This window comes from Hemitrygon akajei, chromosome 9 (assembly GCF_048418815.1).
Source record: "Hemitrygon akajei chromosome 9, sHemAka1.3, whole genome shotgun sequence".
In the NCBI taxonomy this organism is placed as follows: Eukaryota; Metazoa; Chordata; class Chondrichthyes; order Myliobatiformes; family Dasyatidae; genus Hemitrygon; species Hemitrygon akajei.
Window position 1 is genome coordinate 152795979 of NC_133132.1, and position 12120 is coordinate 152808098.

The 12120-nt window shown below is 42.2% G+C and overlaps 1 protein-coding gene across 1 annotated transcript in view; it reads left to right on the forward strand.

Annotated features, from left to right (window-relative positions):
* Nucleotides 1-208: 208 nt before the first annotated feature.
* LOC140732690 (vesicular inhibitory amino acid transporter) overlaps nucleotides 209-12120 on the forward strand; it is a 39828-nt gene continuing 27916 nt past the window's right edge. Inside the window, exon 1 of the mRNA XM_073055374.1 lies at nucleotides 209-469. Coding sequence (XP_072911475.1) covers nucleotides 209-469 — 261 coding nt within the window. The remainder of the gene's footprint in view (nucleotides 470-12120) is intronic.

Sequence of the window (12120 nt, forward strand, 5' to 3'; positions counted from 1 at the left end):
AGTGAAATTCATCCTCACTCGAGCTAAGTTTTCTTGATGCTAGAAACTGCCGACCAAGTTGAGCAGAGACATCAGATTTTGATCTTGCAGAAGTCAAGCGAAACTATTATTTCTTCAGCTTTCGTTTGGAGCTGAAAGTTTTACTTCTAAGATAGGACTAATTCGGCATTTCCTAAGTTTTATTTAAAGAATATCTGCCTACAAGGTCATGATAAACTTCCAGGATGTGATCAGCAACCTGCCCGGCAGGAACCGATACCCATTTCATGTCGACGAAGAAAGACTGAATTTTGCAAAGTTGGACGAACTGAACAGGGACCAAAGTGAAATGCTTCGGGGGGAAGTGGAGGACCAGGAGCCCTCATCTGAAGCCGGGGGGCTGGATTCTGAGCAACCCGTGGCTGGAATCGGCGACACCTGTCACCTCACCACCTGGGAAGCCGGCTGGAACGTCACCAACGCCATCCAAGTAGGTGCAAAGTCCCGTTTTGCTTTTCCTTATGTACAATTAAAAGTAAGAGAGCCGACTTGTCTTTTCAACAAATATATCTTTAAGGTCCTAACCAATTTAATGTAAATGTTATAAATCAAATAAAAGCCGACGGAGGCGGATTGTTCAGATGTCACATAAATATGGCTTCGATTTTGAAGGTGTTGCGGAATATTGAAGCACAATAGTAAAGTGATCGCCAGTGTTATTAAAAAGACTAGTTTAACGCAAATCCTAGCACATGATGGTGAAGGAATAATTCTTTCATGTGTAGCTACTTTGTGGCGTAACTCCTCGGCCGCGTGCTTAATCCAGCAATTTTGACGAGCAATTTAGAGAAAGAGGATATGTGAGATTAACAAAACAAACAATAAATCTCAACAATCCAATCTAAAGAAAGAGAGAGATGGGTTTAGACAGAATCAAGCTGTATTTTAGTCCTTGATTCAAATCATTTGGACACTCTTCGTCTTCTTCATTTCCTATTTCAAGACATTGTTTCACACAATGTTTTCGCTAACCGAGAAACCATCTGCGCAATCTCAGAAATGCAGTTACCTATTTAAATATTAACCTTGATGGGCAATCTACACTGTACCTGCATGTAGAAAAGGTTTCTGGGATATTTTTTAAACCCGTGGAAGTTTTCAAAACTGTTGCCAGCATTGGCTGGAGTTTACGTGCATTTAAATAAATTGAAAGGATTCAATTGGAGTGAACTTTTTCCTTGGACTGATTAATTCCAGAGGACAGGCATAATGTTGAAAAAAAAGACACCTAGGCGATGTAGAAGTGAGATCAGGAAGCACTTGCGGGGTAGATAGAGTCTTTTTCTCAGGTATCAATTTCAAATACCAGAGGGCATAGGTTTGAGAGAGGGAGGAAGTTTAAAGGAGAATTTCAAGGCACAGAAATCCTTGGAATATACTGCTAGAGGAGGTGGTAGAACCAGGTACTGTAGGGACATTTAAGAGGCATTTACACAAACATATAAACAAGAACGATTAGATTAGTTTGGCATCAAAAGGCTTCTTCCTGCCCATTGTTGCTCCATGTTCTATGCCATTCACTCAATGGGTTGTGGAAATTGCTCCCCAATAAATTGTATAAATAAAAGACCAAATGACCTCCTGAAAATGAGATCCTTGGATGATGGTAGAAAAAGATACAGAACAAGGGTGGGTTAATGAAACCAGGGGATGGGTCACCTATTTGATAAATAATGAAAGAGGTAATCAGGGTCTGAATGACTGTACCTATGAAATCCAAGGAGCTCAGTCAGCATTTAATTTAGTCATGTATCTCTTTCCTGTTTAAGATATTTTGATTTGCATAAATTAAATATGGTGTTTTCAGATATTGCAAAGAGATTATACTTAAGAAGAGTTTCATTGATCTGGAGGTCCTTTGGGATAAGAGATAATGATGGTAGATTAAGGCTGTATGCATGAAGTAGTGACCTTGATTGTCTTGAAACTGTAAACCCTTCAGGAAGAAATGGAGAGGAGGGGCAAAAAGCTGGGAACAAAGTATCATGTTTGGTTCCCACTAACTCAAAGTTGCCTTGTGTTCAAGACGACATGACTCCACCACAGGAATCTCAGAAGTTGTTTCCTCGTTTTACTCAGTCTTGACATAACATGCTCTGAAATTGCCAAGATAGAAATCTCGCACGCAGTGCTGTTAGACAAAAATGTGGTTAACGATGCTGCTGGATGTGGAACAATGTCTTGTTCCTTCCAGGTATCTTCCAGTTCATTATCTGACAGCCGGCTACGTTTCAATATTGTATTCGCAGTTAGGGTGCACAGATCTGGGTGAAGACTCATTGACAAATTTTCAAATAGTCCATGGAAGGGAGACTCCATGGGGATTTTGTGTAATTGTGGGAAGGGAAGCTATTGCAGATGAATCTGTGCTTATGACTGAACTGATAAAATACAGAATTAGTGGTGGATAATGGAGGGAAATTGTTGGAACAGAATGTGTGCATTAAAGCTGCAGGGAATTAGGAATGCTGTAGCTTCCTGATAATCTGTATTGACAGTGTGTTCTCTGTTGAAGTGAGTCTGATAGTTCATATTGAAAATTACACTCATATTAATAACTAGTGACAAATAGTTCATATTGCATGTGTGTGAAATAAAATGTAATGTCAACTTTGTCACTGCTGCATCGCTGAACTTCAGTTTCCTTTGGCACATATTTAACTGTTCTTAGGATGTAATTGTGTTTGAAACATGAGATCCCTGGTTTGGCAAAGTGACAGGACCACCACACTTGACACTTGATTTTACAGCCAGCACTGGCAAAGCCCGTGTCATTTCCAGTTATCAGAGCTGTAAGTGGATTCTGTGCCAACACCAGAAACCTGGAAATTGAATGCAAATCAACCTGCCCTTTTAATTACAATGTTTGCTGATCTGAAACGTAAACGTAAGCGTAAAATCATTTGATTTTTATCTTGAAGCAATTTTATTGTGGCTTTGAGTACTGTACCACACCCCTAAAACTGTATACAATTCTATTAGCTGCCTTCAGTACCAAACTCTTTTTTTAAGACATCAACAATAAATGTCTGTTTGGAAATAATTTAAGTTTATAAAATCTCATGATCTCCCTTTCAATAAAAAGAGAATATCAGTTCATCACAACATTCCCTTTTGAGCACATTAATGAAGAACTATTAGGTTAAATGCTTAAAATCCAATTGAAACAAACATAACTATGAAGCCATAAAAAGCATTCTCTTGTGTCAGTATGAAATATGACTTTAAAACATTTCTTGACTATCAATCAATGTGATTGATGATAGACGAAATATCAGACATGTTTCAAGGAAATTCTGAAGAAAAATTACTTTTCAGTGACATATTTCCTGCAAGCATCACAAACATGAAGTAAGACTTCAATCAAATTGAATTGTATCAGGTATGATTTAGAATGAACTAATCATTGCATATTATAAATAGTAGAAACATCATGCAGGATATACATTTTTCACCCAGATAGCTCCCTTAGTTGCTCTTTCAATCTATGATGTTTTTCATCTGAAGATAACACAAACATTGGCTGAGTTTTCGACAGTAAAGAGGGTTATGTAAGGATACAATGGGACACAGACGAGCTAGAAAATTGCTTTCTTGGAAAACTTGCCACAGTTCTCTGCAGATTTTGGCTGTCTCGGTTGTTTCTGTCTCTTCAGGCAGTCCCAGACAGCCTCGATGATGTTTCGATTAGGGCTCTGTGGAGGTCATACCATCCATAACCATATAAAAAATCTAGGGAGGCTAAGACTTTTGCACAGTACTGAATGAGTAAGTGTAAATTATTTTCTTCACAAAATTTTTGTATAACACTTGAAATTCAGTTTGAGCTGATTCTCATTAAAAAAAACTTCTTGCAGCTTACATGAGATTTCTGAATGCACGAACACCATATATATGAAAGTTTACGAGTCTTAAATTCAATAGCAACTCTTTAGTTCAGTGGGTTCGTCTCAACGATAAGTGTTAGAAGAACTCAGTCCTGTCCTTCTAGTGTAAAACACCTCCTGAAGCCTTTCTAATTTCTTCACTGACCATACTTTGATAATAAACATACTTTGAACTTCGATCATCAGGTCATTGAAGCATTGGCACTTAGGCACACCAAGTCACCTGTCTGCTGCTTCAGTTCTCAGGCACGTGCTAACCCAGTCTTCTTGCGTCCAGGTTCATTTACAGGAGTTTGAGAAGATTTAGTACATCACTAAATACTTCTGCAAATTTCTATAGAGGTATGGCTTTCTGAATGGCTGCATCACAGCCTGATATGGGGACTCCATGCATGAGATTCCGAGAGACTGCAGAGGGATTTAGACTCAGTGGGCTCCCCAGCAAAATCAGAATCAAAATAGAATCAGATTTAATATTGCAGGTTTTTACAAGTAAAACAAAGTGAAGCATTTCATGTTTAATGAAACCCAAACACATTTTATTGAACTCCAAAACCTGAGCACAAAAACACACTGAACTCTTTACATAATAATGGCATCCAGTGAAACTCCAATTCAATGTCGGTGGTTGTAAATTATGTACATTTCTCCCAATTATGTTACCCTACACAAGCCCCCCCCCCCTTCAGAATTCACTAAAACTGGCATTGGGAGCCTCTCTGGAGCTCAGGTGAGCCGCCCAGCTCAGGTTCTATGTTCCAGGGGTGAAGGACCTGCAGGTGCCCCTGGCTCGCCCGCAAGTGCACTGAGACGCTGACAGTCATGTTGTAATGCCAGGCTCGTAGCAGTGGAATACTCCAGATCTTGGTGGGCTGGTTTAAGGCGATCTAGCAAAATGCATTCAGGATTACCCCTCTTATCTATGATAAAATGTTTTCTCCCCATTCCAAAGTGCGAAACAGGCCATCGTAAGTGGGCCTAAGGGGTATGTTGGTGTGCATCATGGTGGACGAATACAAACAAGGCGGAATGTAGGTCGACAGGAACCCAAGAGTGCTGTACACCATGATGGGAGGTAGGAATAGGTGAAAAGGAATTGAATCTAGCGAGGAGGGTGGGACGCTGTTGACAGGCTGACCAGGCAGTCGTAGCATCAGGAATAAAATCACCTGGCACTCATAATGGCTGCCCGCATACCAACTCAGCCACAGGCGACTGCAGGTTCTCTTTTGAAGCTCCAGCAGGACCCAATGGGAGACGATCATGCCAACACTCATCCACCAGGGAAGCCCTCAGAACTGCCTTTACGGAGCAGTGAATCCGCTCGCATAGGCCATTGGACTGCAGGTGATACTCCGTGGTGCGATGTAGCCTGATGCAAGATTCTCGGCCATCACAGCCCAGAGGTCTGACTGAATTGGGATGCCAAGCTGAGCGACCCTGGTGCTGACGATTGCCCAGGCCACGTCTGCGGCCATCAGCAATTATAGAGGGCTGACCTCTGTCCACCTGGCATGGTCCTCCATGGTAAGTAGGTGCATGAAACCACGGGAGGGGAGAAGAGGACCAACGAGGTCCACATTGACATGGTGAAAACATCACTCAGGGACTTCAAAAGGTGCCAATGTTGCCTGAACATCATTTCTATCCGTTGGCACTCCACACAGGCTGCTGTCCAATTGTGCATGCTCTTTCTGAGCCCATGCCACACAAACCTCAGTGCAATCAGTTTCTGTGAGGTCTTCTGGCCCTGGCCTGGATGCAAGAGTCCATGTATGGACATGAAAGCAATTCATCTCTGGTTTGTGGGCACGATGGGGTAAGGCCGTCCAGTTGAGACATTGCATGGGAGAGAAACCTCAGCTCCTCTGAACTTAATGTCAGCCAACTACAGGTCTGTGATTGCTGTTCAGTAAGCCTGGACCTCTGGGTCAATAACTTGGTCTGCAGCCATGCCAGCATAGTCAACTCCTATGTGTTTGGCCTCAACTGTTGGCCATGAGAGGCAGCCAGCCACAGCATTATTCTTCCCCTCGATATTTTGTATATCAGTTGTGAATTTGGATTATGTAGGCTAGGTGGGGTTGTTGCTGTGCAGACCATGGTTCTGATATTTTGGCCATCACATGCACAAGGGATTTGTGGTCAACAAACGCTGTGAAATGGTGACCCTCTCAAAGAAACTGAAAATGGTGGATGGCCAGATAGAGACCGAGAAGCTCTCGGTTAAACGTGCTGTACTTCCTTTCGGAGGGGGATGGAGCTGCCGGCTGAGGAGCTGAATGGTTGCCACATGCCTCCGACCAATTGTTCATGAAGAGCACCCACGGCATAGTCTGAGGTGTCTGTAGTAATGGCCATAGGTACTTTGGGGAGCCAGTAGGGTTGCATTAGAAAGAGCTTGTTTGGTAACATCAAATGCCCAGTCATGTGCGCTGACCAGTCAAGCACGTGATTATGGGTATTGCCTTTAAGCACACTATACATGGGGAGCATGAGTTCAGCAGCTTGCGGAATAAAGCCGTGATAGAAATTTACCATTCCTAAAAACTCCTGTAGTTTTTTTGCAGTGCAGGGAGGTGGGAAATCCATAATAGGGGCTACTTTTGATGGGAGGGGTTTCACACCTTCTGCAGAGAGGCGATGGCCGAGAAAGTGAATGGTTGACAACCCATTGGCATTTAGCAGGGTTAATAATCAACCCATGTCCATATAGTGCTCAGAAAGTGTGTGGAGGTGAGATACCTGTTCAGAATTGGATGCACTGGTGACAAGTATGTCATCCAGGTAAACAAATAGAAAATCTAAGTCTTTTAATACAGAGTTCATTAGCCTTTGGAAAACCTGTGCTGCACTCACAGAAACTCACAAAGGCCAAACAGGGTTATCACATCTGATTTGGGAATGTCCTCCCAGCACACTGGCACCTGATGGTAGCCCCTAATCGGAAAGTTAACTTTAGAAAAAGTTAACTCTTCGGTTAAACATGCTAGAATGTCTTGAACGTGTGGGAGCAGGTAACAATCGGAGGGGTGGGTGGTGGCCTCATGAGCAGCAACTACCGTCAGGCTTAGGGACCATACGGAGGGGTGAAGCCCAGGGGCTATTTGATAGGCGTACCATTCCAAGTCTTTCCACGCTGGCAAACCCTGCCTTCATGGTTACCACCTCTCCTGGATCCAGTCCACGTGCACGGACATGGACAGGCGGGCCAGTTGTGGGAATGTGGTGCTCGACCCCATGCTTTGTGACTGTCGTGGGGAACGTGGGCTTGGTGAGGTTCTAGCACTTGAGTCGACTCACGTGTGGTGGTGCATGCACCTGACAGAGTCGTTGCGGGAAAATTACTGGGAAAGCAAGGCAACCACCAAAAGTCCTTGACGTCCACAAGCTGGCATTTCATAAGATCGACTAACAGTCCTTGGGCACACGGGAAATCTGCACTGAGCAGAGGTGGAACCACTTTAGCCAGGACGAATTCTCACGTGTAATATCGCCCTCTAAAGCAGAGTGTCACCCTTCATATCCCGTAAGTCTGGATCCTGTTGCCATTGGCGTCCTCCAACGAGGTTTTGTCGCTCTTTGCCTTCTCATCAATAGGCGATGCTGGCAGCACACTCACTTGAGCGCCTGTGTCACACAGGAAGCGTTGCCCTGAAAGGGTATCTGTAACAAACAGCAGGAAACCCTGGCAGCTGGAACCCATGATGTTCACAGACCTCTGATTTCTCGATGTTCTGTCACTGCTGAAGCCGCAAGACGGTTGGCACTTCCTAGCGTTGGTACCAAAGCGAGTGTGGTAAAAACAGACCTAGCTTTGTCTGCTTCACAGTTACGGGCGTCCTTACATTGATGGCCTTGCTGACTGGGCTTATTGAGGTAGAGAAAGGAGGAGGAATGATGTACTACTGCCTAGCTACGTCTAGATTAATCAGCTATTTTAGCAAGCTCCCTATAGTCCTTCACAGGTGTATTACTAAGCGGTATGCGGACCTGATCAAGCATTTACTGAATCAAGAGTTCTTTAAAAATAAAACAAGAATGGTGATTTCCCATGAGAGACAGCATGTGGTCCATTAGCTCGGAAAGCCTAGCATCGCCGAGACTGGGTAAGGAGAGCAACTGTTTGGCACAGACTAATGAAGGGTCTCAGCCTGAAATGTTGACTGTTTACTCTTTTCCATAGATGATGCCTGGCCTGCTGAGTTCCTCCAACATCTTGTGTGTGTTGCACAGTAAAAAACTCGTTATCCTAGTGACAAGACCTCGATGGTGGCAGGGTACGAGTCTCACAGTCTGAGCCAAGAAGCTGTTACCCAGTCTGGCAGCCCTAGACCTGATGCTTCCTGATGGTAGTGGGTCAAAGAGATTGTGGGATGGGTGGTAGGGATCCTCAACAATGCTTTGGGTCCACAGTGCTCCCAATAAATGTCACCAATAGGGGAGCGGGAGATGCCAATGATCCTCTCGGTGGTTTTTACTATCCTCTGTAGAGTCTTGCCTTGCAGCTTCTGTAACACACAATGATGCAGACTGACAGGACACTCTTGATGGAGCTCCTGTAGAAAGCCGTTAGTATGGGGGAAGGGAGCTTTGCATGCCTTAATCTCCTTAGAATGCTGTGCCTTCTTGAGTAGTGAGGAGGTGTTGTGGGTCGAGGTTAGATCATCCATTATAAGCACACCAAGGTACTTGTGCTCTTCCTTCTGTCCACAGCAGAGCCATTGATGTGCACTGGACAGTGTTCAACCCGTGTCTTCCTGAGGTCCGCAATTATCTCTTTGTCTTGTCCACGTTGAGACTCAAGTTGTTGTTCTCGCACATTTGGCAAGCCTCTCTACCTCCTGTCTGTATGGCCACTCATCATTGTTGCTGATGAGGCCAACCACGGTAGTATCATCAATGAAGCTGATGATGCGGTTTGAGCTGAATCTGGCAGTGCAGTGTAAACAACAGCAACATTGCAGTCAACCCTGGGGGTCACCAGTGCTCACCCTAATGGAGCTTGAGATGTTACTGCCAACTTGGACTGACTAGGGTCTTTCCATGAAGAAGTCCAAGATCCAGTTGCAGAGAGGGGTGTTGAGTCCTAACAAGAACAGAGAAAGAGGAGAAATAACAATTCTAGCATGAATTCTGAAAGGAACTTCTTGCTAACAGAATATAAGCATAATATTTGGACACCTCTTTCACTTATGATATGTTAATTTGACCTTAAGTAGAAGCTTCCTTTTGAAAAGAATGTACATCTTTAGCATTGTCAAAGATTAGTAACTAACAGTTGAAGTGTCAGATCCAGAAATATTAGTTCAAATTGATCTGCCCTTTGGACTATCATTTCCAACGAGTTTTGTTTGTAACTAAGAAAATTCTCACAAGATTAATTTTGCTGTACAAGAAGACTGTTGATACAAGTTCTATTTTCTAACTTCCACAGGCATGTTTCATTTTTAACAATGAGCACAAACTTTATTTAATGGGTGTTCTTTTCTGATCTTTGGATTTTGATATTTGAACATTCTCAGCAATCTTTAAACTGATACACCTTTTTCCTTTGAATGTAAATTGTTAAATGAGATATGACAGTGGATATACCCAGGATGAGGTTCTTAATATACGAAGGGTGATTGATAAGTTCATGGCCTAAGGTAGAAGGAGTCAATTTTAGAAAACCTAGCACATTTATTTTTCAACATAGTCCCCTCCTACATTTACACACTTAGTCCAGCGGTCGTGGAGCATACGGATCTTGGACCTCCAAAAAGTGTCCACAGCAGGGGTGATTGATAAGTTCATGGCCTAAGGTAGAAGGAGATGAGTTATTAACCTCAAACTTTCTGCGTAATCACTCAAAGGGTTAAACTGCATGTGCATGTAACGAGAGGTGTATAACATCTCCTTCTACCTTAGGCCACGAACTTATCAATCACCCCTGCTGTGGACACTTTCTGGAGGTCCAAAATCCGTATGCTCCACGACTGCTGGACTAAGTGTGTAAATGTAGGAGGGGACTATGTTGAAAAATAAATGTGCTAGATTTTCTAAAATTGACTCCTTCTACCTTAGGCCACAAACTTATCAATCACCCGTCGTATATTTAGTATGGAGTGAATTGTCTCAGTATCATAAAATAGCAAATTATATTCAAAGGATGAAGTTCTACAGGTGTAAGTATTGCAATACACCAGTAAATTACAGCATGTCTACTTGATCCAATGCAACTAGCACAACACATTCAAGCTATCTGCTCTTTATAGTCATTGCAGTGTTCAGGAAGTTTTAATCAAGCTGTGGATTGCCTTGTTGTCTCAAAATAAGGTCCACTTTGTGATTCCTTGCACCAAATAAAGTCAGTCTATGTCACCAAAAGAAAGCCCATTACTTTTAAAGGCGGAATGCAGGGGAAGTGGGATGGAAAATGCAGAAACAAGCAGGTTGTGAAATATATTGTGGAAGGAATTCTGATCTGCCAGAGAACGTATGACATACATGGCTTTCTCTGAGGTGGAGAGAACCCTGGTGTAGAACTGGACAACTTCTGGACTTCAAAGGTTTCTCTCCTGGTGTGGGAGTAGACATTTTGTTAGTGACCTCATGTAAGTGGTTATCGTGAGCAAACGTATCTTCATATGCCGTCTCCTACTAACTGCACTATTGGTCTCGGGCAGATAGGACCACATCATCTTCCCCTGAGGAGCGGAAAGTGCTTGTCATTTTTGAAGGAACTGTTATGGCACCAAAGGTAGGGCTGAGACCGTTGAGATATCAGCCGTGCATTGAAGGTTACGCAGAGCTCGGAGGCCAGCGACCCCAGCATGGTGAGTGTGACTCTTAGCACACTCCCCTATCACACAGCATATCACTAGGAGTTCACTCCCACTGCAGCTGTGGCAGGAGCTACCTGCTGATCACTTGAGTTCTTGCTGAACTTGATTTCAGATTTCTGGCATTCATTATGCAGCAGAAAGCATGTAACAGTCCGAATAGTCTTCCATAAGATAGATTGAGGAATTCATTGACATTCTGTAAAGCCAACCACAGTTATACTTACTAAGGAATTTAATAGCCATCATTACTGAAGGGAATGGACGGGATATAATGCTGAATTTACAATTTAAAAGTCACCATTCTCAACATTGCTGGGAAAGTAACCCAATACAACAAAAGGAAAATCAATAAAACTCTAGGCAGTTTTCTTTATAGGAAACAATTCAACACAATTTATTAGCCATTAATATAATAAAACTTGAAACACAGCAAATTACAGTGACCCTACATTGTAAGGTAGAAAGAAAAGACAAATCAAATGTGATCCCAGACCATTTTTAAACTTAGAAGTGATAAAATATTACAGTTTAATATCATTAAAAACCAGCCATAATTAAGTTATGAGCAATGGCATAAAATTAATATTAAATGGAGTGGTTTATTCTGGAATTGATTTCACGGCTCAAGCACACATTAAGAATCGTGTGTTCTTCCGAAAAGTTAGCTATGGTAGCCCAAAGTATTTTTCAAATCAAGAAGAAATTACGTTTGCAGCATTTACTTAATCACATTTACTTAAGGCATTAATCAAAATTCAAAGTAAACAAATTAACCTAGGTTTAATGTTTTGACAGCTGTAATATTTTTAACAAGTTTTTTTTAAATATGTAAATTAATTATTGTTTTAACTTTTCTGAAAGTGTGAATACTAAGTAGTTTCTTTTGTTTGATGATGAATTTGTATTCTATGTATCCTTTACAGTGATTAATTGAATCTTCACAAAATTTGTTGCAGGTGGAGGCCTTTCTAAGACATTACAAAATAATAACATTTCAACACTTATGAGAGACACCATACAGTATTTCCATTATTATTGTTTCAGACATTGATACATTTCACTTTGGTGTGTAGAACTTTGATATTGAGTTTCTGCTGTTCTTTATGTGTGTATTTCTCGACACGGTTATGCTCAGAGAACAAGAGAAACAGCAGCGAGCACACCACACTAAAGGTGAAGTCTGTATTGTTTGGAACTAAAAGCAATTGACCTTTTCTTTTGGTCAATTGTATATGGTTCCGAACGATACACGTGAAAATTTTTAATACGGTTAGTGATCATAGCAGTCCTTTGCCTCTATCTTAGCTGGTCCCCAGGACTCAACAGTATTATACAAGAGGGACAGTGATCATCCTTAGATGACCCTT